General features: G+C 39.7%; 1 protein-coding gene across 1 annotated transcript; it reads right to left on the bottom strand.

The window, feature by feature from the left end:
• LOC146613768 (carboxyl-terminal PDZ ligand of neuronal nitric oxide synthase protein-like) lies at positions 1–27,971 on the bottom strand. Its single transcript, XM_085378188.1, has 10 exons — positions 27,867–27,971; positions 27,079–27,150; positions 24,921–25,013; positions 24,743–24,801; positions 23,360–23,468; positions 19,049–19,178; positions 18,479–18,606; positions 2,129–2,290; positions 987–1,155; positions 1–533 (listed from the first exon to the last, which is right to left on the bottom strand). Exons 1-10 carry the CDS (start codon positions 27,969–27,971, stop codon positions 1–3), a joined length of 1,560 nt encoding a protein of 519 aa, XP_085234314.1.

Below are 27,971 nucleotides of genomic sequence, written 5' to 3'. Positions count from 1 at the left end.
CTAAACAGCCATTTCATCTCCCAAGCAGTCTGGCAGACTTTCTGCATTCAGCACATTTAAAAGTCGGGCTCCTCCGTCGGCCCCCGCTCCCTCCCCCTGGCCCCAGCTGTCCCGGTCATCGCTCTCATCTGTGTTTGATTCGTACTCTGATCCAATCCCAGATTCCCTGAAACGAAGCAACTCCAGGGCTCCCAGGACCTGCTCCCCCAGCAGCGAGCTTTCATCGGGGGCCCCGTCGCTGGGAGTCTCCCCTGTGTCCTGTCCCTGTTCCTGGCTGTCTGCCGCTCGGGAAGCAAAGCGGAAGCACTCAAGCCTAACTCCGCTGCTGCTAAGCCCCGAGGGGATGGTGTCAGCGCCCATGGTGCCTGGAGAGCAAGACCTGGGCAGGACAGAGACCCAGGCACTATTGCTAATCTGAAGCTGGGACTGAGCTGCTAACAGGCCTGTAGATGACGAAGGGGTGGGGGGTTCATGAGGAACGCCGGGAGGCTTTGCACGAAATGTGATCTCCAGAAGACTGTCCTGGGAACCCACTGTGGAAAACAGAAATGAGAAGAGATCAAATATGACATATTTATAATGGATTAAGCAAAGAACAAAAGATATTTCATTATCACATATAAACAGAGATGCAGATCATGTAAGAAGAGGGGACTGGTCAAAGCTGAGATTACAAAGAGTGGGATGACGTCTGTGCTGGAACGGGAGAACGGGGAGCGGTACCCTCTAAGAGGGCTGTCATAGTATAATTAACTGTGTGCCAGAAGCAGGAGAGAAAACGGAGTAGAAGAACATGAGCGCAATGGGAAAGAAAGAAACTAATTAAAAGTAAAGAAAAATAGGGAGAAATTTTAACGTTTTTATTACAGATTAGATCGGAGGTAAACAGGAAGATTAAAGGCAGCCAAATAAAAATCTACACTACACTTTAAAGGAGAAAATGATCTGAGTGGAAAGTCAATTACAAAAGTGTATTAGCCACTCACTGGATGTTAACTGGCCCGCAGCTTTGAGCTCCAGCTCCTGGATCTGTTTGACCAACAGGGAAATGTGCTGCAGCAGGTCTGTGTTCTGCTGCAGCAGCCTCTGCACTCTGGCCTGGGCTTCAGTCCGAGCACACAACTCCACCGACAGCTGTTCCTGCAAAACATTTACCTAAACACACACACAGACATACAACTTTTAAATGCCACTGCCCGGGAATATTAAGTGTTACCTGAAACTGTTCAAAGTTTATGTAAAGGTTTAGTGTCTGAAAGCGCTCTGTGAATTTCATAATCATAAATACAGATACTCATGTCCTGTTTCCTGGGAGGTTTTGATAATTTTTTTATGTGATCAGGAAGTTTTGTGTCAAACAGCCTTTGCTCAGTTACATTAAGTAAAGCACATTTAATTATTGAGCATATTTTAACCCCGTAACATCAAGCAGATCATATTTTAGACATATACCTCTACATAACCCAGAATAAAGACTCATAAATGCAAATCTTTTCCTTTAAAAAAATGTCCAGAAGGTTCAATAACCACTCCACTTTCAACAAATTACAATTTTTCTGCCAATTATTTCAGGGTTTCGGCTTTAAAGGGTTAAAACAACTGATGCTGGTATGCACACAGGCAGGTGAATTCTTCAAGGCTTGTGATTTTTTATTAAATGAATCACAGCTGATGATTCAGTGCACAAAAAAGAAAAAAAACCCTGTGTGCATCAATACAGTTAGTGAGAGTTTCATCACAAAAAGGAAGAGAAGAAAAAAATTGTGCGATAGCGTCACAGTGGCATGAGATCACCTGCTTTAAAAATACTTGGGATATTTTTAGCTTCATTTACTCAGCACTTATGGGTCGGAACACACCCCTTTTTAAATGCAAGCTTCATTTCGATCTCAACTGCACTTCCGTGACGTTTTAATGGCGCTACCTCGCGTGGTTTCAACACCATCGCGCTGACAAGATCTGTCCACAGACAGGCAAACACACATAAACAGCTGCTATACTCAAAACTGCCGTTGTGGAAGTTTGCACTACGGTAAAATTTTCCATGAACACATTTTCCCATTAAGAGACTCACACAAACTTAAAAGGTGAAAATATCTTCTTTGAGGTTCCAGAAGGGGAAAATTACCTGCGCTGAAGCTGCTAGTGCTTGTTGTTCCTGCTGCTGCAGTTGTTTCTGAAGGAAGTGGACCTGGTGCTCTGCAGAGCAGGATCCCCCTGCTGCAGCATGAGCCAGCACAGAGGCTCCAAGGATGGGCGAGCTCAGCAGAAGAGACGGGTTATCAGATACCTATAATGAATAATAAAATGATGGTCATTTAGGCTCCACTACTTCTACAAGCTGAGTTGAAGTACTTTCACTAGTCATTCACTACACACATAAAGACTGCTATCTACAAACTTTGACAACCACTATGCTGGGATCAGACTACACAGTATTTTTGTAGGAGTAGGCAATTATAGACTTGTTTTGGCTTTTCCTGACCGAGAGACATATAGGAGTACACACACACTCGGGATCAAATCAACGTTTCCCAAGAAAAAAATACAATCGGACAACGGCAACCAAAGTAGCTCTTTTGATTCCTCTCTCATTTCCCTCTGTCCTCCTACCTGTGAACTGGAAATCCATCTCAGCATATCCTCATGAAGGATGTCTCAAATCCTAAAATACACCCAGAGGATGGAGGAGTGAGGAGAGATGAGTCTCACAGGAGGAGCTATGATTGAAGCTGCACAGCTCTATCCTTTATGGAAGTGATTTTTTATTAGTGACTCGTGAAAAACACTCAAAGGGACAAAGCTGGAATATACAAAACCTGAAGGGCGTGAAGAGGACTCCTGAAATAAGTAAACGCTGTTATGCTTATCTGAGATCGTGGAATAGAGCAGTAGGTTTTAACAAAATCATGGACAAATGATCCAGCAGTGTTATACATCACATTTAAGTGAGATTGCTTTTAAATTACTGAATCTGTCAGAATCTGACTGATGTAGGAGTTTTGAAACCGACAGCGAAACAATATTTGGTGATTTAAAAATCTGCCACCTCAACACCCCCGTGTGTGTTGGGGACAGCTCTTTCATTATGCTTGCTTTGTTTATGCTATATACTGTCTTCAATTACAGTTGTGTAGAGTATCTTATTCTTATTCTATTCCAGTGTTCACTAATTTTTGCTATATAACTTTGCACTGTCCACTTTCTGCTGTAACAAAACAAATTTCCCACGTGTGGAACTAATAAAGGTTATCTTATCTTATCAATGATGTTTTAGACAATGTCCAGTTTGCTACCTGGTTGCCTGTCCAAGTGGATCCCACATACCTTGGTTGTATTACACTAATGCATTAATAGAAGAGAGATAGTTAGACAACAGTGTAATTGTCTGGAACTACTCTTCGGTTATTAAAGCGGTTGTGTTTTTAAAACCTTTGAAAGAGGAGTGAAAGAAGCTATCAATGTCCACTGTAAACAACCATCTTTGAACGATGACCTGGATGACTGAGAACCTTCACAGACAGATAACTACAGCCCAGCCCAGGCAGCAATATATTGACGACTAACCTTGTATTGTGGATGAATTATCTCAGTTGTTCTCCTGACTGAAGATTGGACCGTTTAGTGGAAACAAAGTTAGCGTTCATCCTCCAGCTTCACTGTGCTAATGTGTTTATATTATGCTAGCCATAGCTAGCCACCACGTAGCACATCATTATATACCAGCTAGCCCAACTTCAGTAACCCTCCAAACGTCACTGCTGTTTAGTTTCCTGTCTTCATTTATGTTGGAAGTGATAGCAGAGCTGTACGTTTAAATTTTTTCAGAAATCACTCAGTCAGACAATAGTATATTATGTTTAGGTGGAAACTAGCGAGCTAACGCCCTGCTAACATCTAACTCCACTAAACTTCATAAATTCTGTTTTCATGGATGCCTGGATTTTAAACTTAATTGTTACACCTGGTAAAGCAGCAACACTGATTATTTTATTAAAGATGAAAGAATTTATACAGTTTGTAACTCTCAGTGATGCCACAGTGTTTGTTTGACTTTGGGACCTGAAGCAGAGTTTGGACCCGAAAACGGGTAATGACATCAGACTTAAACATCGGATATCAGCCGATAATATTGGTCTGCCCATGAATTGGCTTTAGCTTTTATCCATTATGCCACATTATACGAGGCACACTGGTAAGTTGACATAGGGCTGCACGATTTTGCATAAAATGAGAATCACGATTTTTTGGCTTAGAATTGAGATCACGATTCTCTCACGATTTTCTTTTCCAGTATAAATATTTATTGCACTTATTAACTGCACATCAACTTCGTAACAGTTGAGACTGAACATAAAAACAATAAATAAACATAAAAACAACAAATGTCTCACGTTTTGTTGTTGCCGCAAAATGTTGTACTGCTTGAAATTCTGTCTCCACCGTTGCTCGACGCTGCGTGTATAGAGCAGGTAGTGCAACAATAGAAAAATAGTTGCGGGACGGCACTGTGTAGCGTTTGTCTAGGGTGTTGATCATTTTCCTAAATCCCTCGTTTTGCACAGTGTTATCTTTGGTCAGGTGATAAGTAATAGCCTCCGTAATTTCTTTATGCCTGCGGGAGTTCGACGGTTATAGGGAAGCGCTGTATAAGGTTCCCGTTATTGATGTTTGGGTGGTTGACCGGGACGGATTTTCTCCTGTCACTTTCTCGTCATCCCTGACGTGCTCTCCGTTGTTTTTTCTGTATCACGTGGTATAAGGCTCCGCCCTTGTCATTTGTTGAGCAGGAAGAGTGAGCGCTTGTTTTCATGCAGAGTACGTCCCGAATCAAAATGCGGTCCAATCGTCGTCGTCTTTTTTTGTTTTCTTTTTTTTTTTAAATCGTTGTCATTTGGAAATGAGATCGCACATAAGTATGAATCGAGATCGCGATTTTCTAACGATTAATCGTGCAGCCCCAAGTTTACACTCTGGTTTCTTTCCGGACACGAATAACCAACCTGTGTTAAGCTGATATCCCATACGGTAAAAAAATATATTTTGAAATATATTTTGAAATATATTTCAAAATATACAAAAATTGGCCAAAAAATATATGCGCTAAAATACATTTCAAAATATATTTATATATTTTGAAATGTATTTTAGCGCATATATTTTTTGGCCAATTTTTGTATATTTTGAAATATATTTCAAAATATATTTTTTGAAATACATTTCAAAATATATAAATATATTTTGAAATGTATTTTAGCGCATATATTTTTTGGCCAATTTTTGTATATTTTGAAATATATTTCAAAATATAATTGAAAATTAATTAAAAATCTTTCAAAAATATATTTTACCCTTCATATATTTCAGTCGAAGAAAACACATTCACATGTAACAACTGAAAATCTTTATTTGATATCTAAAACAAACACAGCATATAAATCAAGCTAGGAACATACATTATACAACTTTATTTTCATAACATTCTTAAAAATTGTAAAATTTTTAAAAAATAAAAATTATATATATATATATATATATATATATATATATATATATATATATATATATATATATATATATATATATATATCCCGCACTTGATCAAGTGCGGGATCTACCAAGGAGATGCTCTGTCCCCACTGCTGTTCTGCATAGGCCTGAACCCCCTCAGTGAGATCATTAACAAGACTGGCTACGGATACCGACTACGGAACGGAGCAGTTGTCAGCCACCTCCTGTACATGGATGACATCAAGCTGTATGCCAAGAGTGAACGAGACATCGATTCACTGATCCACACTACCAGGCTATACAGCAATGACATTGGAATGTCGTTCGGACTGGAGAAGTGTAGTCGGATGGTAACAAAGAGAGGGAAGGTAGTCAGAACTGAGGGGATTGAACTACCAGAAGGCAACATTGCAGACATAGAGGACAGTTACAAGTACTTGGGGATCCCGCAGGCAAATGGGAACCATGAAGAGGCCGCTAGAAAGGCTGCAACCACCAAGTACCTGCAGAGGGTCAGGCAAGTCCTGAGGAGTCAGCTGAATGGTAAGAACAAGATCCGGGCCATCAACACATACGCCCTGCCCGTGATCAGGTACCCTGCTGGGGTAATAGGCTGGCCAAAGGAGGAGATAGAAGCCACTGACATAAAGACAAGAAAGCTCCTTACCATGCATGGAGGGTTTCACCCCAAGTCCAGCACCCTGAGGCTGTACGCTAAGCGGAAGGAAGGGGGCCGGGGACTGGTGAGTGTCAGCACCACAGTCCAGGATGAGACAAGGAACATCCAAGAATACATTGGGAAGATGGCCCCAACTGACCGAGTGCTCAGTGAATACCTCAGGCAGCAGAAACCCAAGAAAGAGGAGGGAGACGAGGAACCATCATGGAAGGACAGGCCCCTGCACGGTATGTACCACCGGCAGATAGAGGAGGTGGCTGATATCCAGAAATCCTACCAGTGGCTGGACAAAGCTGGACTGAAAGACAGCACAGAGGCACTAATCATGGCAGCACAAGAACAAGCTCTGAGTACAAGATCCATAGAGGCTGGGGTCTATCACACCAGGCAAGACCCCAGGTGCAGGCTGTGTAAAGATGCCCCAGAGACAATCCAGCACATAACAGCAGGGTGCAAGATGCTAGCAGGCAAGGCATACATGGAACGCCATAACCAAGTGGCCGGCATAGTGTACAGGAACATCTGTGCCGAGTATAACCTGGAAGTCCCGAGGTCAAAATGGGAGATGCCCCCAAGGGTGGTGGAGAATGACCGAGCTAAGATCCTGTGGGACTTCCAGATACAGACGGACAAAAAGGTGGTGGCTAACCAACCGGACATAGTGGTGGTAGACAAACAGAAGAAGACGGCCGTAGTGATCGATGTAGCGGTTCCGAATGACAGCAATATCAGGAAGAAGGAACACGAGAAGCTGGAGAAATACCAAGGGCTCAGAGAAGAGCTCGAGAGGATGTGGAGGGTGAAGGTAACGGTGGTCCCCGTGGTAATTGGAGCACTAGGTGCGGTGACTCCCAAGCTAGGCGAGTGGCTCCAGCAGATCCCGGGAATAACATCGGAGATCTCTGTCCAGAAGAGCGCAGTCCTGGGAACAGCTAAGATACTGCGCAGGACCCTCAAGCTCCCAGGCCTCTGGTAGAGGACCCGAGCTTGAAGGATAAACCGCCCGCAGGGGCGTGCTGGGTGTTTTTTATATATATATATATATATATATATATACACACACACACACACATATATATACATACATTTTACTATACAAAATGCAACTGCAACAAACACTTATAAGTAACGATACTGTGAATTTGATGTGAACTGCTATTAACACAATAAAAATGTGATCACTCAAAGATGTTTACTGATCAATAACAAGCAGAGGAATACACACACACATATATATATATATATATATATAGATATATATATGTGGGTGTGTACGAACATAAAACATATTTAAAATGTAACTTTTTTTTTCTTTTCCAACAGTCTGAGTTCCCCCAGCTTTGAATTGACTGCAATCCCCAAAGCCCCTCTGGATACATTGGGGAACCTCTTCCTTACCGCCACTGTAACAAACAAAAGTCACAGTTCTAGTACTTTTATCAGAGTTAAAATAAAAACATGATTTAAATTAGCTAGCTTCATTTAGCAAACAGATATTTCCGTTTATAGAGATACAGATATATTTTCCACATAATTTTACCTTTTTTTTCCCCCTCGATGGAAAGTCTATCCAGTTCACATTACAGTAATACTAACACCCCTTTTGGTCATCTATCCTTACTCTCCATCATTCAATCTGTTGACCTTCTTTGTCTGAGTCCAACCACTTCAATGCTTCATCACCTATCTGTGCAATTTTTATTGTTGCAAAGTGAGTTACTTGTGCAGTATGCAATTTTAGATACACAGTCTTCACTTACTATATATGGCTGTCATGGTTTCTTTATCAAGGGCAGTTCTTCGCTCTGCGCCGATGTCTGTTTTGCTGTGTCCTCCTATAAAAAGCATTAACATTTGAGTGTCTGGCTAGTTAAATTTCCAAAAATCTGATCTTTGTTCATCTAAACATTTGAACTACAATATTATGCTTTTTGGTAAAGAAACTGGTGACAGAGAAGTAGGCTTTTTAAAGTACTATTAGCTAACCATTTGAACTGACTTTCAAAGCTGATTACCTTTTAAATTGCTGTGGATCAAAACCTCCAGTGGGAAGGCGGCCATTAGAAGAACACGCACCATTGAACCTGAAAATAACAAAAACAAACAAAAAACAGAACAATATATAGATACTGTTTATATAGGGTAATAAATCTCTTCTGAAGCAATATAGTTCATTTTGGGTGAAAAACAAAACATTCCTCTAAAATATATATACTGACATCAGCAATCAACATCATGATTGTAATTATTTCCTTTTTAGTACATCTACTGCTGTTTGCATGTGTCAAGCACTACGACTGTATCTATGCATATAAATTCACCATATATATCCAGCAAAAATGTTTTGTTATAGTCAAAAGGAAAACAAACAAAGGCATTCAATCAGAGGTGAGAAATTAATTGGGAATATGAATTATAGGTGAACTATTCTTTACCTACTAGCAATCAAGCTTCTTTAACCAAGAAGCTTGAAATATTTGAATGTAAAATAAAATAAATAAATAAATAATAATAAAAATAACATGATGTAATTAAAATGCACAACTTGCATTAAGGAAATCTGCATTTGTATCCACAGGCTAAAAGTAAAACAGTAAATGTGTTAGTGATAGTACAGGTATTTGTAAAAAAAAAAAAAAAAAAAGAGGCAGTAACTGTGACGCTTCTAGTGGGATGCTAAATGCAGAGATTTATATTTACAGTATAATACTGCATGTACGGGTAACTGTGTTGTGAACTGTAACTGAATATTAGAGAATCTCAGAGAAATTAAATGTATTTATTTTTTGAATTTATCAATCATAAAACCGTCTGTTTTGAAGGCCTGTTACGATAGCGACTTTTTGTTGGTCGGTATATTGCCCCATAAACAATTGCGACAAGTTATGTCATTGTCATTTTAAGACCATTTTATGTCTTTGAATGTATAATCATAATATAACACCATAATAATGCAAGATCTACACACTTTCAATTGACAAACCAACATCTAATTCTTAAAGTATTTAGATCATTGAAATTAGGAATCAAAATATTAGATACCTTAAAAACTTGAATAAATAGTAAATTTTCTAACAAATAGAAAACAATGTTATTTAATGTTATTGTTATGTTATCATTATATTTTATTTTTGTAAATATAATGGCGGATAAATTACATCATCAACAATTATTGAGGTCATGTACATGTATTGTGTGTTAAGTCGATATATCGATTATTGTGATAGGCCTACTGTTTTGGTATCATAACGAGCTTGTCAAACATGCATGACCACTAAACAATGTCTAAGCAGTAGTATTGGTCTGAATGACAACAAACATAACTAGTGTTTTGGAAAATCTGTTAGAAAACAGTTATTTCAATAATTATGATTAGCATGTGACACAGACACCGCATAAAAAACTACAACAACAAATACTTACTTTAGGAGGATGGGGGAGGGCAGCATGAGGTTGAGACTTTGACATCTGTAAAAAACAAATTCATGTATTACAAACAAGTCACTTAAAAATACATTAATGTGGCAGACTGTTCCCTGTTCAGATGCAGTGTATAAGTACAATCAGGGCTGTCACAACAATGGGGTGGGGCCAAGTGGCTGCAACCCTAGGTACAATGTGTAGGTATATATAATTACATATAATATATGTGAATAAAGCAAGAATCTGTTTAGGTTAGTCACTGTGCTGACTGATGCTTGCTAGGTTTATATGATTGCAAACTGCACAAAAACAACAACAGCAACAACATTAATGACAATGACAAACAAAATTACTTACATTTATGTAAATCTCACATTAGGAAGATCTGCATTCGATTTCATGGGCTGAAATAAATAGGCAGAAACATTACTGCTAAAAAAATAAAAAACAAAAACTCTAAAAAGCCTAAAAATGACTTAAAAAGCAAGGAAATGTGGAACATTGTAATTAGCGAACATTAATAAAGCATAACTGTTCTTTGTTTCTAACCTTGGTAAGTACTCTGTAGCCAGAAGGAGAGGTAGGATTTCTGTGAAAGCCAAATTAAATGTGAATAGGCTTTGATAGTTATTGAGAAGGCAGAATAATAAGAAAAGGCAAAAGTACGTCACAATATAATTAATTAAGTTACATATTTTGATTACCAAATTATGGAAGCGTGGAGCTGCCACCCAGGCAAAAGAAAAATAGAGCTGTATCACGTTATGACGTGAAATGTTTATTGTTCTAACATTATGCTTTTCATGTTTGTATAATATAATATCACGTTATTATAATATACATAATTGTCACGTTCGCACAATATTGTACGGACGTGATAATTATGTACATTTTTCGTACAATGTTGTTCAAACATGTTGTTCAAACATGATAGTATATTGTTAGAACGATAAACTTTTCACGTTATAACGTGATATACTTATATTTCTCTTTTGCCTGGGTGGCAGCTCTACGCTTCCGTTCCAAATACACGAGAATAAAGTAATATTATATGGGAAAAGGCACCTGCTAGCTTGATGATGGAGGCTTCTTAGACTGGCCACCCGCCTTGGCTTCTTGTCGCCACTCCACGAAATAAAGGTCCGTTTCCTCCATGCCGGCTAATTATTCATCCTCATTAAAATCTCGTATATGTTCAGTTGGCAGAACTGAGAATTTTACATCTTCCAACCACTTAATTAACGCGAACATAATCGGCTTGTTTCTTCCCGTCTCCTGTATCCGGCCGTTCCTCTCGCTGTCAGATTTCGCGCCTCAGAGACGTCGTTATTTTTCAAAAAAAAAAAAAAGAAAGAAAGAAACAGTAACAACTACTAAAGAGAGTTTTTGCACGTTCATTGCACATTTGTGGGAATGTTTAAATATTTAATTTTTATTAATTACTTTTCATTATATCTTTATTTTTTAAACCACCGTGGCAATGCGCATGCGCATACACTCCTGCACGCAAAGGGCTTTGGAGTTGACGTAATGTCGCAATGCATTGTGGGAGCGCAGCACCATCTTGGCAGGTCACGAATCAAAACAAGATTGCTACGAACCATTCTGAAACGTAGCTCAAAAGAAAATGACGGTATAGAGACAGATTCTGTCCAGATGCAAAGAGACGGTACTTGATTGTTGAAATGTGGACCCGTATGAAATATAGCCGTGGAGTAGAAACCCTGAAGACCAAACCGCTATTGACTTAGCATGATCTACTCTCATACCTTGTCTGTGGAGTCAGAGCATACACGGCGCACCAATTTCGCAATTATAAATCTCTGGAGGCGCACATCCAATTCACCAAGGACTGGGTACAAGATTTGGCTATTTTTAAGCCTCCACGTTGTGAGTACGCCGTCATTCAAGCAAAGGTAAGTCAGCTTGAGTACTGCGAGTAAAATGCGTTTGATTCCCCCCAGCATTCAAATTAGTGCTAGCAAAAATTCATTCGTGAGGGGGAAATTACAGTGAGAACATGTAGAGGCTCTGTTAGAGGGATAACATAGTGAGTTCAGTGCATTGATGTGACATTGTCCTGAAGGATTTAGTTATTCTTTATGGTTAAAGAAATTGCCCTAATTAATTCATATTTATTATAAATAATCCTAATTACACATCTTGCTTCCTTGTTTGTGTCCTGTGTCACTAAAAATACATTCTGTTTTAGTTTTATACATTGATTAATGACCTGCAGAATCTGCTTGTCATATTAGGTGTCCATAGTTGTCACTTAAAGTCGAACTTTATGTTTTCTCCCTCTTGAAAGTGATTACATCCTTGCATTACATACTTTAGATTCATTTTTTGCTGATAGGTTTCTAAAAAGAAACATGCAGATTTAGAATATAACATGCAGCGTTCTATAGATGGATACATAAAAACACTTTATTTGTTACATTTATGATAAATGGATTTGAAAGTAAATAAAACACATTTGTGTCGGACTTGGCTTATTAAAGTTCTTGTCTTTAAATGAACTTTGTCTGTGTGTGTTTTAGGTCCTGCACTCTTAAAGACTGAATTGCAGCATTGCAGCCACAGGTCATTGTGAGCATCACAGGGAAGGTTGAAGCCGCCCACTGCAGCTGTATGGCTAGAGTCGTGGAGACTTGCAGCCATGTCACTGCTCTTCTGTTTAATGTAGAAGCAACAGTGAGGATCTGTGGCACAAGGACTGTTACAGATGAACCTGCATACTGGGTTTTGCTGGGTAATATGACCAAGATACAGCCAGAGGTTGGCCATAAGATAGACTTCTCCTCTTCAGCTGCCCAAAAAAAAGGTTCTTGATCAAAACATAAACAGACTATTCGTTGTGACAGGTAAAAGAAGCCATCCTCAAAAAAGAAAGGTTCCACCTGCTACTGTGGAGGAGTTGGATCAACTGATGGGACAATATTTTTCCAAGCATAGTTCTGTTCTGAATAACCCATAATGTTTTAATTTAGGGGGCCATGTAAATACTTTGCATTTACTGAATATGTACTTACTAAATACCACTGTTCAAAAGTTGAATAAAGAAACAAAGAAATGTTTGCCTATTTTTAATTAAAAGCACTTTGTCGAACATCACATCAGTTACAATGTAGAAAAAATGTTATGTATAGTTTACAAATGACAAAATGTTCACATAAAATCATGACAGCATTTGTATAATATCACCCACTACTAGCATTCTGTAATTTACTGTCTCTTTTGAAAACTTATCACTACATAAACAGCACAAGACTTAAAAGTATTTAACAAGAGCATTTTTCCCTGGTTTTACTACCACACTGGGGCACATGTTCACCAAAACGCAGCAAACCTTTGCCATCTTATCCAGGAAGGTCACCTTTTTACCCTCACATGGAAGAAGTAATCTGATTGGCATGGTGGTATGTAGCATGTAGTTTGAAGCAGGGATTTCGTAGTGCCCCATGTGTAGTGTTGGAACCCAGTCAGGATTTGTTTCATTCATTTCATAGGCTGGTTTGTTGCAATAATGCCAAATAATTAGCAACTCTATAAATAGAAGGTAGTTCTGCATGTTTGTTCTAAGTTTGTGCTATTGAAAATAAAATTAACAGGCTATAAATAATAATATGAACTTATTTAGAACTTACCTGAATGAAAATACTGGAGCACACCAACAGATATCTGTGGCTGGTAGAGAACTGAATATCAGCTCGTCTCGCAGCTGCTATCCAGGCTAGACGCCTTCTTTTGGTAACATCCAACACATAAGCTCCCTCATGATGTTTCCAGGTGAGGAAACAATGAAAAGAGAGCCTGTTTTCAAGCTTATTCCTTTGTCGGTAGTGCAATCTAACATTACAACCGACCACACAGCAAGCATTTGTTTGGCCTGCTAATATGGCGCCTTGACCAAAAATCCTGGCTACGCCCCATCCCGTAAGATCACGCTCCAGAGCCCTATTAACGTACGGATCTAGAAAGAAGACGCTGCATTTTTAACTCTGAGGGAGGTGGAGAATGAGCCTATTTCCAAAACAGTGGAGTGTGTTCCTTTAAGTACTAAATTGTATATATTGTCAAAAACTAAAGTGTACATAGCAGTTGTTGTATCTTGTTTACTGTATCACTGACAGATAATTTCAAAGTCAATGAACGCTACATTATAGTGAGATATTGTGTAATGTGAAATACTGTAAGCAAATGAATAAACAACCTAATTCGTGATAGACCTTTGACTCTGTTTTGTTTGAATCCAACTGTTTTTTGCAGATGTGCATAAAACATGTTACTTTTAGTATTGTTATCATTATCATCATTATTGCACTAAATATATTTTAAATAAAGGATACTTTGATATACATTCTACTGTAAGGTTGGAAATGTATTTTCTTCACCCTAAAATATGTTTTGAAATGTATTTTGGTTTGAAAGAAATATATTTTCAATTTCAAAAATATATTTTTTTGGAGCATCACAAATACAAAATATATTTACCATATATTTGAAATATATTTTGGCCAGGAAAAATGTATTTTTTTACCGTATGGGATGTTGTAGGCTGAAGTCGGCATTAGTCCCTGACATCAGGAAGAAACAGAGCTTGGCCACAGACAGAGAACAAAGTATAAGGCAGCAAAACCCACAATCCTACGTGACTAATAGCAGAAAGAAAAAATATATGAAAGTTTGTATGTGTAAAAGCATGTCTACAGCAGTGGTTTGAAAGCCTCTCTTTGCCAGTCTGAGCTCCTCAGGGAGGAAAATGCAAAGAGATGCTGCACTGACAGCAAGGAGCCTGTGTGCTTTCATCCCAATGGAGAAATCCGCAGATGGTTTCTTAGATATCCTCACTGCTTGATGCTTAGGGTGTCTACAAGGAATTTTGTGATGATCTCTTAAAATGTGTGTATAATGTGAATCCACTTTTACTGCTCAATGCTGCTGAAGTGCAGGCAGGTAGAGTGAAGTGCAGCAAGCCTGGAGCGAGCGAGAAAGCGATCAATGCAATATCTACCACGCCAAGTTGCATAAATGAAGAAAATATCAAAGTGGGAACTGTATTTCACAGCAAATAAAAATCAATAAACGCTGCTATTCTGTTGAAGTTGCTGCTGATGGAGAATTCTGTAGTGTTGGCTGTTCTTCTGTAAACTCTCTACTACTTGGTGTTTGATTTTTTCTTTGAGGTCCTGACGACAGGCATGAAATTTACCAACATTTTAGAGCTGAAGATTGAATTATCTTGAAGTGTGTGAGGCACTGTGATAAATCAAAGTCTAATATTTAGACTGGCATTTTTTTTAACATAAGCATGATAATTATACTGTAAAGAAATGACCTTAGTCCAATAAGAATAAAAAAAATGTGAAAGCAGTGCTTTAATTAGGGTTTCTATAAATAGATGTGTATTGACTGTATGGGCCGCTGCTGCTGGGGTGAATGACTCACACAATTATGCTGGAGTGCTACAGCAGGAATTGTTGACATGAAAGTCTCATCTGTCAAGAAAAAGATGGGAAATCAATATGTTGGACTCCATTGTCATTAACACTTCACTGTGAAGGACACTTGACCTTCAGATTACAAACACAGGACTGAGACAGGTTGCACGTGAGACCTGATGAAATGCTGCAGGAAAATGAATAACGCAAAAACTATGACGCTTAAATTCCCTTGTTCTTGGGTCATTGTGCAATTAGACTTAATAACTGTTCGATTCGAACCAATTAACACCTCATCAGAACAACACCGGTTTTCTCTCTTGTGAGTAATAAAGCTGACAGTTCCTCAGAGACTCGGTGGGAAAATGAGCAGACAGGCAGATAGCAGAGAGCGGCTTGTCCGACATCACAGGACGAGCAGAGCAGCACTTAGAAATCCTGGCTGTGATTTCATCAATAAACCATATGATCCTATCAATATTGAAGAGCCCGTCTTCACAAGCAACCCTTAAAGACATGATTGCTTACAAGACCGCACATCCCTCTGAGCTCTGAGCCGTTTTCTGATCTTCTTTTGAGCTTTTATGAGGACAAACTTTAAAATTAGCAAACTACCCATCTGTGAGCTGTGGGACTCCAGGAAGCACTGAATAATACAATATTTTTGACTTTTTTAAAAATCCCATCCATCATCTATATATTTTGGTAACCTAATTCAGGATTAACAAATGGGTGGATGGACACTGGGCTTGAGGTGGCGTCGACTCTGGTCATCAGTTAATTTGCATTCATATTCAAACTTAAGGATAATTTATAGCCGATTAACTAATCAACATTTCTGGAGGAAACCAGAGTTACAGCCACTACCCATAGTTAACATGCACAAGTTGCTTCTGCTCACTCCTAAATATCTCAGACCAGTTCTTCTAAAACATGGATGTAACCACAGTGACGTCACACTTTGGTACTGGATGCATTTTGAAGCTTTATTTTGTTGGCGTTTTGGCCATTGTCCAGTTGTTTTTTCTTTTATTTTACCTTATATGAGAGGGTGCAGTGCAAATTTACCAGCTAAAAATGTACATTTACCTTTCCTTGGGTAGTAAGCCATATTCATAAACTGTATGGCTGCAATGCAGAGACACAAATATCTGCTTTTACTTTTGTCTTTGAGATACTGATGTCAAATTTGCTTCCTTTCATATAATTCCCTTGTATTTACTTTCATGCTTTAAATTAACCGTAAATATTTAACTGTAAATAGATACCTTGCTTGTATAACTATCTAGTTTGGAGGCTCAGTTTGTGGTTTAGTCTGCTGGGACACATGTGTGTCCCCCACATATCTGTTAATTAGTGCTATGTAATAGACTAATGAAATATTAGACTTTTATTCTCCAAAACAGAAGCACAAACGTATCGGATGGTTGCTATCACACAGCAAGGCATAATATTAATATCGGAATAGTCCAAATCAATAATCAAGGCGAATGAGTCACAATTTTTTTTTTTTTTTTTTTACCACACTCACACTTTCTATTCAGGGGGAAACTATCCAGGGACAAAACACGCTGTACCAGTCTGTAAACATGTTTTTTATGCTGTAAAGCTGTTATTTCAACATGGCAGGATCGGGGGCTCACTCCCTTTGGAGGTAGCCTCCAGTGGCACCAAGAGGAACTGCAGTTGGCTTGATTTTTCAAGAGATGAAAATGCCCCGTTGGTATCAATGAAAAAAGGTTTTACAGAAAAAAACAGGAGAGTGGTTTTCTAGAATATGTCATGGCCTGAATCAGCTCATTGGCATTTAAAGCTATAGACAATGGAGCCAAAAACCAGAGGTATACCTCTGTGAAAAATTAAAGATATGTTGGTATTTTTAACAATGAAACTTGAAGGATGGGAACGTGCTTGACGTATTTTAACTAAACTAAGGTACAAAATAGGAGAAAAAGTCCCTTTTTTGTTCTGCACATTCTGATTTAAAGATCATATTTTGTGGTTACCTGACTTCAAGAGTATAAGATCTGTGAAAAACACTGCCTACAAATACAATATGATACTACATACTGTTTTAAATGTGTCATATCTAAACATGACTTCCTATAACATCCTGGGCTATATTCAGAAATTTGAGAAAGCTCCACCCACATTATTATAGCATTATTATAATAGTAGTATAGTGTAGATTACTATAGGTAACTTGCCCTTGGTTATTTTTCTAACAGTAATCCTAATGAAATGCTTACAAGACAAAATAATTGTTTATTAATAGTAAAACTGACTCATTTATAGTTCTTTATTATAGTCATTTCAATTTTATTTATACATCTCCTAAACTCTCACCTAAAGATGCTTTACACTGCAAGGCAGAGACCATAAAAAGAGAAAAGAGAACACCTCAGCTGTCTATGAGCGTGAAGGAAAACCTGTCATGGTTCTGGGTCCCTTTGACCCAGCATTTTGAGTTTCTTTTGTTTTAGTGATATTTTGTATTATGTTTTAGGTTCAATAGTAGTCTTAGTCTGTTTTATATTTTCTCATATTCCCTGTTTAGTTCCTTGATTATTAGATTCCCCCTTGTGTCTTTGTCCACTGTGTGTCTGGTTTCCCTCCTTGTGTTTTATTCTATGTTCCCCCCGCTTATCATGTTTATCCGTGTTTCTCCAGCTCGTCATATCGCTCTCGTGTTCCCTCGCTACCTCTTGTCTGCCTTTCCTCCACACCTCTGTCAAGCTCATGTTTCCTGTTTTATTGTAAAAGACGTGCGTTCCATGTTCAGTGTGTTTAGTTTTTGCTTTCCTGGTCTCGTTGTGTCTAATTCGTCTCAGCTGAGTTTCCCATGTGTTTTCTGTTCCCTCGTCATTCCCTGTGTATTTAAGCCTTCCCTCTGTTCAGTGTCATGTTCTCCCTCATTCCCTGCCGTGTGCTCTGCCTACCTGCCTCTTTAGTCTCATGCATATTCTAAGTTTAGTTAGTTTTGCATTTTCTGCTGTGTTTTTGAGTTCAGTTTTGCCTCTGTGAGTCTACGTTTGGGTCCTATCTTGCCTGCTTTACACGGCCAGTCCATGACAAAACCTTCATTTTAACAGGAAGAAACCCCCAGCACAACCAGACTCAGGGAGGGGGGCATCTACCATGACCGGTTGGGGATGAGAGGAGGAAGACAGCAAAAGACACACATTGGGAAAGAGCCAGAGTTTAAAATTAATTACTAAAAATTAAATGGACTAAATGCAACTTGGTGTATAAATACAGGAGATGACTGAAGGAGAAACGGTCAGTGCATCATGGGAAACCCACCCATGTGCCATATCCATCCATAAATAAAATGTAAGTGTGCCTATATCATCTCCCTGCAGGATTTCTGTGTTTCCATGTTTCATAACAGCGATGCTGAAATGATGAAGGGCAACAGTACCTTTCCATCATTACCAAGAGCCTCGTCCTTTTTACTCTTCTCCGGGTCTGATGATGAGACGCACTCAATGCTCTCCTCTGTAGTGGCTTCAAGGTCTGTCTCCTCTGACAATGCAAACCTCTTCTTTGCTGCAGAGACCAGATGCACAGGATGGATTGTCATGCTTTATAAAAAAATAAATAAATTGTGCTTTAAAGTTCGCAACATATCTAGAGGCAGTGACAGCAACAGTGTCGGCTGGCAGCAGCCCACACAAAAAAGGGCTTTGATCAGTGGGCTCGCACAACTAACCAAAACCAATTTGCAGCTTCAACATTCAACGTGGCAAGTTGAAAAAAAAATGGAGGAGGATAATGACATCTTTTCACACAGAGGTGTGCTCAACTGCCACTGTTTGATTCTGCCTCACTCCGAGTTTTAGCTTGTATAACAGAGAAAGCGAGAGAAACAGGAGTCGCAGGCCTGTGTGCGTTGTGTTGTGTGACAGAAGCAGAACGGGAAGACGTGAGAGAGAAGGGAGTGGTTTTGCGGATGCAGATTTGTGTGTTTGCGTTTGTCGGTGTGAGTCACCTGGCACCGCCTGCAGCTCCTCCGCCTTCCCCTCCTCATCCTCCTGCTCGTCGTCTTTCTGTTGCAGGGTCAGCTGGTGACACACATCAAACGCCTGACCCACTGTCCGCACAATCCTCATGGCCTGAGACTGTGAGAGGGGGTGGGGTGGAGACACCAAGAAGATGGTGTGTGTGTGTTGAAGTTTTGAGAGAACAGCAGCAGGAGGCCAACGAGGGTGGATGCACAAATGAAAGTACACAGTTGGGGAGAAAATGAGGCCCCAGAGGAAGAAAAGCGAATACAGAGAGAGCGAGTGTATGAACATTGTGCACAGGTAACGAGAGAGAAGATGAAAAATGCAAGCAGGAGGAGGAAAGGGAATATTGGGGCAAAGCAGGAGGTGAAGGCAGACGGAAACGGAGGGAGGAGAAAGAAAACAAATTAGGACAGCAAATGCTGGGAGGACTTGAGCTGCTTGTCCTTGTGTATCTCTTTTGTATACATGCTGCTGTCACAGCGATGATTGGTGTAGTTCAGGAGCAAGTAAATTTGATGGCAGAGTGAAGATTAAGCCATTTTTAGTATAGGAGGTTCAATTTAATTTGAATTAGACACAAATATTAACTACTAAGATCTTTTTAGTTGGGTCGCAGGAATGGCGCTACAGTAAGGACTACAACTCATCTTAAATGTTTGGTAACTGTGCTAGGGTTAGGATCTGATCTGAAGAAAAAGCCATTAGAGATTAACCCTGACATTTACAAGCATGTCCTAAAACTTGATTTTCCACTAATTACAAACCCTAATTATACACAGGAGGAGAGACGCCCAGAGAGTTACAGAAAAAATTACACAGTATTAACCCTCGGTTGAAAAATGTCGACTATTTTACTGTAATCTCTTTGTTTTATCTCCACAGTTAGCTGGAAAGGGTTGCATATTGAAACAATTGAAATATAACACACTTAGCTCTGAATGATGTGAAACGCCACGAATGTGGGAAGTGAAATGACTGGCCTACAATAAGCCTCTTTGAATAGAAAAATAAAAATCAAGCAAGTACAAATGTACATGCTGGCATCAAAAACGAAAGAAATTCCATCCATCCATTCTCTTCCGCTTATCCTTGTTAGGGTAAGCATGGAGAGTGGGAGGAAGCTGGAAGAGAGTACACGGAAAGAACCCAGCAGTGCTCATCACCGCGCTGCCCATGATTAGGAATATTATTCTCAGTTAATTATTAACTGATAAATGGTCATATTCACGATTTCTTGTGTATAACTGTTTTCACTGATGCACATTCAGATCAAAATCTGTTGTATGGTGAAACATCGAACACGGAGGAAAGCATCAAGTTAAATAAATAGTTAGTTTACATGTTGTTTTTAGTCTTAAGAACAAACAGCTTAATGCTTCTTTTTCTTGATTTTTTTTAGGTTGTCAGAGCCAGATCTGCATTTGTCATCTGTCCATATTTGTCTGTTTTAGTGTTTTAATAAAAAAAACCCCAAATGGTTGCAAAGTGGTTTAGCTCAACAAGAGGAGAACTGCAACAAGTGTCATGTGTCAATATTTGATTCATGAGTTTTCCAGACTTCTACATCATCAGTGTTTCAAAAATGCAACCATGTATGGCAATACGATATAAAAGGCGAAAAGAGTTTGTACAACTCTGGACTCTCTTAGGCAGCTTTCTTGTAATTGCCTTAAGTATTCTTCAGACATTCAAAGCTCTTCTTTGGATGTTTCTGCCTTTTGTTCTGTTCTCTGTCAACATGCTCTCACACTGCTTCGTTAGTCTGTTGAGGCCAATCCATAACTGATGGATTGGCCTCAACATGTATTTCCATTCATTCTTTTGCTGCATTGGCAGTACGTTTGGGATCAGTGTCATGTTGAAAAATGACACCCGATGGCGCTGTTCTGCATTCATAAATCCATCAGTTTTGACATGCTCTCCAACAGCACAGTCACAAACTGTGACAGAGCCTCCACCGTGTTTTACAGACTGCTGTAGACACTCACTGGCTACACCACTCTCCTGACCTCATCTGTGCAGATGCATCTCTCAGGTCCTCTGTCAGGCCTGTCCTGGTTTTTTTCTCTATTTCTTAAAGACATGACTTTCAGATGTTGTTCTACTAAAGATTTTTTCCTCATGCCAAGATATCAAGATAACAAGTTTTCAACTAATAGGTCTTTGAAAGCTTTTTTTCAAAAATACTATTTCATGCCTGTCAAACTGTGCTATGTTTGGTATTTTAAGTAGATTCAGCTAAAGAAATGGGTGCTAAAGCTAAAGTTTTGGGTTTTGCAACTGGCTGCTAATAACAAAGTGGTTCATCCTTTGAGCTATGTGTCTTTTTAATTTTTGGATGGCTCAACAAACCAAAAAAACAACACTTCTCTGAGTGAAAACAAGTGAAAAAGCAGCCTTTGGAAAGCCTGGAGATCTATCTATCTACAGCTCAACCTCGCATTTCTTTTTCCATAAAGCCTTAATATGCAGTCCAGAGGCAGCAACCTTAAACCACCAGAGTTAAACTTTATCCACCATATCCTTCCCCAGTCTCATTACAGGTGACGCTTTCCATATTGAACAGTGGCACAGAAATGCATTTATTGATATCTGCCTCTAGAGGACCATCCTGCCTCCAGGCATTCATTTTAAATTTCAAGGCAACTCGAGCTTGAAAGTAGTTCAATCAAGTGAAATAGCAATATAAAACAGCAAAAGCAAAAACACTGTAAGAAAATTTGTCATATTTCTCAATCGATACAGAATTTAATTCTTCTTTAAAATTGTCAGGTTAAACTGACAGGCCTCCGAGGGCTGAGCACAAAAGGCTGTGTTGGTGTACCGAGCTGACATCGAAGCTTTGCTACGCTGCAACATGCCGTGATGAAAATAAATCAAATCTCCTCTTATCAGCTGGTCCATCTCCTCCTACTCAGCACACATGCTTGGCCTGCAACAACCAGATAAGGCTCAACAGCCCCAAGGAGGTAGAGAAGCACCACAGACCATGTCTCTAACATTGTGATGTGTATTTGGTTCAGCTGTAGTGAAAATGTCTTTAAGCGCGGAGCGAAAATGCCCCTTTTTCTTTTCACTTCCCACCAGAACGATTAGTATTCAGCTTCACTAAGCCACTGTCTGTCTGGTATCCATGGTGAAGGGATGGGAGTCAACCTCAGTGATGCTCAGTCTTTGTCGTGGAGGAAAAATTGACACTGCTTGATATGCAGATATGTGGAGAAGAACACGCCTCTCATTTTTCATAAGTTATTTACTAGCACAGCCATTGGGGTCTGATTCTAGAAGTGCGCGCTATGGCTATACATCCCTGAGATTACAGACATGAACGCTATTAACAGATGCTTCAGAAGCTGAACTGGAAATGCAAATAAATGTGCTTTTGTTGATGTTAAAAAAGAAAAAAAATCTGCAAAAGATGTTTGTCTATTTCTGAATCGCTAAAACAGTAAAACACTGGAAAATATACTTTCAGTCATTCGCTCAGAGGTGGTTTTAGATGGGAAGACGGACAGAACCATCCAGTTTTTTTCACGTCAACTTAGCCTTTCACAGAGATTGAAGACTGGGAAAAAGAGAGTCGACATGTTGCCTCTAACAAAAAGGGGAAAAAAAAACCCTACAAGCCTCTGAGCAGTGCTCTGATTAACACATTCTGTTTGTATCTTGTTTAATCAGCACAAAACTCAGCGCGTGACGTCACAGCGCCCACAAGACGAGCAAGCCGAACAGCCAAAAAAAAAAAAAAAGTCCAAACGAACGGCAGCTGTCAAGTTAACATTTCATTTATCTCTGGAGTAAACAAACAGCACGCCAATTAGCGAGCTTCAGAGATCCTGGCAGGGTTAATTCTGTTTCCACTGAATAGAGTTTGGCTTGCTGCTTCCCTTATTTCTGTGAAGCTCTATCTTCAGGTAAATGGTATCTTTGCCCTCATCAGACTGTGAGCCAGAGAGTTTAGGAGCCTCCTAAAATGACCAAATTGTTAGCATAGAGAGCTATTTGCTAACAAGGTGAACTGGTGAAGATATTCTGAAAGCAGCCTTTAAATAATGCAAACTAACCCTTTTTGTGCATTTGTGAGGAAAATGAAGGAAATGGAGACTCGGTGGCTAATTGTCATTTTTGAAAGTAACGTCTGTTAACAGGAGTAGAAATATTAAGATGCCTGGTTAATGTCGCTAACATTACCATTATCTCCAGAGAGGAGAGGAGAGGGCTAAATTGTAATGAAAGGTAATGTGTCATTTATGTTTGCAGTAGTTTTGGGATCTGTGAGCAGTGAGGCTTACCTTTCTCTTAGACTTAAACACGTTGCAGCGGAAAATGTTGCTCTGTCCGTCTCTGGCTATATAACTGAATATCTTTAAGTCTTGAGCATCATGTGAGACGTAAAAGATCCTGTTGAGGCAAGAAAACATGTCAATTTTTTTGTAAATTGGGTGTTTGATTGAGATGGTTTTTAATGTAAAGTGCTCATTTTTCTCCCTGCTATGTAGCTTTTTTTCCTCAGTAGAAAACGCTGCCACTAAACAGCCTCCAAGACCTTGTTTTGTAATCCAGGCCTTTCTTCTGGGACTTATTTAGGTCACTATGGCTACGTTCACACTGCAGGTCTTAATGCTTAATTCAGATTTTTTGATCAAATCCAATTTTTTTGTCTGCTCGTTCACACTACAAATAAAATGCGACAGCAAACGCGCTCTTGTGTGAATGCTCAAAGCGGCCCGCATGCGCAAAAGAAGACGTCGCACTGTCTTGTGTCAGTGACGTAAAAGACGGATTTAATGTGACATGACTGTTCAAACAGCAGTCGCTTTCAAAAACATCGGATATGTATCGGATTCAGTACCACATATGAAAGTGACCCAGATTGGATTTGAAAATATCGGATTTGTGCCGTTCACACTGTCATACCATGATCGGATATGGGTCACATAGAGCAGCGGTCCCCAACCCCCGGGCCTCAGACCGGTACTGGTCCGTGAGTCGTTTGGTACCGGGCCGCGAGAGTTGAGGCTCAGGTGTGAAATGTATGGTTTTCAGGGTTTTTATCGGTTTTCAGCGTTATTTTGTTATCGTTTTTATTGTTAACTTGGTTTTCCTGGGTCTTTTCACGTGTGTTATGAATAAATCTTATTTTTTTCGGTACCGGTACTAGTTTTATTTTGTTTTATTTATCCGCGACACCTTGTGTTTCCTCCTGGTCTTGAACAGAGAATTTTTCATATGCAAGCAAATGTATGAAGCGCTACACCGCTTACTGTAGTTTAACTTTAAAGTTTCCACATAAACCTGAGATATGTATGAACCAGCTGCTCTGCCCTGCTAATGACCTGATTTATTTTTTAACCCTATCAAAAATCACATAAAGTTAAATCGCTTATGCTGATTTAGGATCTGACAAGTAAAATGATCACTGAGAGAAAAGTTAAAAGCCACACGCAGACTTCATTTTCACCAAAGTTTTATGATGGCAGCTCTTAAAATATGAGCCTGCATTTCTTAGCTTTTGTCACATCAAATGAGGAATGAGACGTCTGGACTTTTCGAGAGATGGGTACTAAAATGAAGCTTTTCGTTGCACAGCCTGACAGGGAGGTTGTGTTTTGGATGCATGTAAACATATTCCAGCAGAGCGACATGTACACGTTGTTACAGTCGAGAGGGCCCACCTGTGGATAGGATCCTGTGTCACCAAGATGGTGTTGTCGTCCCACGACCACCCTTTTCTCTGTTGCAAGACAAAAATCACACAGGTTCACGCTGACAACTGTGACTTAAAACAAAGATGTCATTCAAGGTGCGAAAACAAGTAAATGGAAAAATCATATGTGGTTGTGCAAGACCGACCTTCCTCTTTTTGCGCAAAATCACTTTGACGAAGTCAGTAGATACGACAATGTTGACCTTCTTTTTCTTTATGTTCTTCAACTTGAATTCATACTGTGAAGGAAGAATAGATAGAATAAACAACAAATCCAAAAGTTGAATCAAAGCAAACTGATTACAGTACTACCCGGTCTGACTCGCATTAAATATATTTATGGTCCTGCAGAGATGGAGCTCGATGAAGCGGAGGGATCACACAGACAGGAGCTGTCTTTTTTCACTGTCTTCTTCCCCGGAGGAAAACTGGGATGGCGTAAACATCGAGAAACTGTCAGTTTCTCTTTCTGGGAGCTTTTTAAGTTTTCAAAGGCTGACTTCCCAGAGGGAGGCGGACATGTGTGGGACGCTTTCATCCCTCTGCTTGATTAACAGTGTGTCCTCCAAATCTTACAGTCATAGGATGTAGGGTAAAAAACAAAAAACAGAAAGATTTGTATGAAATAACATGTTTGGCTTTGAAAACACAAAGTCCAACATCAGATTATTAATTGATCAGATAAGGTTTGATGAAATCACTCTCCAGCACACACACAGTTGCCCAGCGTGTGCAGCAGGCTTGGATATTCTCTGTCAAGTTTCCTTTGGTTTGTGTAAATATGAGATCACAGAGCTTTCTCTTAGTTTCATCAGAAACTGGAGGCGGAGCTGATTTTAGTCCAGAGAGGTTTGACCATGCAAGCCTGCGACCTGTGTCCTTGTCATCTGGTTGTTGCTGTGTGAGTTTTTTCCCCACATGCAGGCTGGATGCAGGTGCTCAGGTGAAGGACATTGATCTCTGTGGTGTGTGTGTGTGTGCAATCCAGGCTAATGCAGCTCTGCATAAACCAGGACCATCCATCTCCGCACACGCTGCTGTCAGAGGGAGATGAAGCGTTCGCGCCACGTTTTCACGCACATGAGCCTGAAACTAATTCACGCTGAAACCGCCCCCGAACAAAATAATACTACAGGTTGTGGAAGCTCACCTCTCGTCTTACCCCCTGAGCCACTGCGAGTGCTTTAAGGACAAGTTAGCTTTTGAATATTCACAGTCTGTCTCCCCCAGAAGCAGAGACTATTAATTACCGTGTGATAACAGAGCTCAAAAACAGCCCGAGCGTTTTACAAACCTGCTTTTATGTTATCCATCTTAATCCCACACACATTTACAATCTTTTTTTTTTCCAGTTTTATTGTATTTTCATCATTTGTCTCTTTTTGCCTCGTTTGCCTTCTTATTATCAGTTTGTTTCAAAGACTTAGAGCAAAGCATTTCACAGTCTTTTAGATAGGAGCTTTGTAGTAAATTAACATTGTCTGCTTAAGCACAGATAAATAAAAGCTAAAATGCAGGAGAAAAGCCTTCAGCGGTTGGATTGCTTTGTGCATTGTGTGGGTTTCTCTCTCTTCTTTCTCCATTTGAGCTGCTCTGTTGAACATGTCTGTCATTTTCTCCAAAATGCATAAAAGCAAGTTTAGAATCTACTTTCTAAAAATGTGCAAACACACACACACACACTACTGGGATGCCTGAAAATACAAGGGGAATCCAAACACACACAGCATCCCTACATCTTTGCCAGTGTGATCAAATGTCCAGCATTGCCCACTGTATGGGATGCTGGATCAGGATTAAGTCTTTCCTTGGGTGTCACTGGGGAGGCGGCCGATCTCCGAGTGACACCATAAACTTGGTTGTTAGATTAGATGCAACAGCTGACAAGCAGCTAAATCCTTTCCTCCCCGAGTGTCTCTGTCACACTGCAGTGATGTTTAATGACAAGGCCGCGTGTTGTTTCCAGCGGCCTTGCATGATCGTAACAAAAGGAGGCTTGAAGGATGTTGTTTTTTTCCCCCTGATGGCATCAAACATATCCCTGTGCGCCGTGTCTCTCCTCAGCCAGAAAATCCAAGCTGCCCTATGAATCCTGCCCTGATTTAAACTGCTCCTGACGGCCCACTGAATCTGCCCACTGTGTAGTTTTACACAGACAGGTCATTTATGTGTAAAGAGGGGACGCCGAGCACAGAGAAAGGAACTTGTGAGGAACGTGCACAAAGACGTGCAGCGAACGTCACCAGTGTTTCAAAGTGGGTTTTGTCAAAGAGGCAAAGTGTGTGTGCTTCAGGGAAATCTTACTCTGATTCTCCTCATTGCTGCAACTATCTCCATTCGGCTCCCGGGGCGGCCCACCTCCAAACTGCCTATGTACTGCAAAACATAAGAGAAAGGTTTAAAGACGGGATTGTTAAGGAAGTGAATACTTGGGGAGTGCTGGGATGACACACTGTCTCCTCTTTAGATTGAACCAGTGTCAGCAGATTTTTTTTTTACAGTTTTGGATAAGCAGACAACTACGTATAAAATTGTAATTACACTGCACATTATTTTTTCAAGCAAATATCAAATATAGACGATTCTACCTTCTCAGATTTGGCAATTTGCAGTTTTTAATCTGTCTTACATTACATAAAATTATGAATTTGGCTATATAAGTGTTGGTCAAAGAGGACAACACATCCGAACAAACTATGTGGATTTTTTTACAGATGTTATTAGTGCAGACCAGAGACAAAACAGTAAAACTTAAAGAACTGTTCATAATTCCCACAGTGCAGTCAGTCTCATTCATCTGCACTAAACCAAAACTTTGTATTATCCTTGAAACAAGATTATGAAAATGAATTTTAAAAAATGATAAAGTCATAAAGGGAAATTTAATATAAAATATAAAATTATTGCATGATCAGAAGACGCAACAATAAACTAACACACACAATTATGCAAGAAAAAAAAGAAAAAAGAAATATAAGACGACATCAGAAACCCAAGAAGCCCACATAACAGTGTTTAGCATATTAGGACTCGCTGGTCTTCAAGCCTGAAATGCTGCCCAGAAAGTACAATCTGTTGCAGAGGCTTCTTACCTTTGCCTCGAAGCACACCCCATGCTTAAACACCTCCTCGTTGTGCATGGGGATCCTCAAATCTTGCGCGTCATCCACTAAATTGTACTTGGTTACTCCTGGCAT

The sequence above is a fragment of the Diplotaxodon limnothrissa genome, linkage group LG18 (genome assembly GCF_057381915.1).
Source record: "Diplotaxodon limnothrissa isolate DT_005_m linkage group LG18, D_limnothrissa_male_GT1.1, whole genome shotgun sequence".
NCBI lineage: Eukaryota > Metazoa > Chordata > Actinopteri > Cichliformes > Cichlidae > Diplotaxodon > Diplotaxodon limnothrissa.
Note: the sequence above shows the minus strand (reverse complement) of the source record. Positions and strands in the feature narration are given on the sequence as shown.

What these genes read in the sequence shown, in the direction of transcription:
- LOC146613768 (XM_085378188.1), bottom strand. Translation starts at nt 27,971, where the DNA reads ATGCCAGGAGTAACCAAGTACAATTTAGTGGATGACGCGCAAGATTTG. An exon ending in TGTTTAAGTCTAAGAGAAAG is followed by an intron (nt 19,179 to 23,359) that starts GTAAGCCTCACT and finishes CCCCTCTCACAG; the next exon opens with TCTCAGGCCATGAGGATTGT. An exon ending in TGCGGGCCAGTTAACATCCA is followed by an intron (nt 534 to 986) that starts GTGAGTGGCTAA and finishes TGTTTTCCACAG; the next exon opens with TGGGTTCCCAGGACAGTCTT.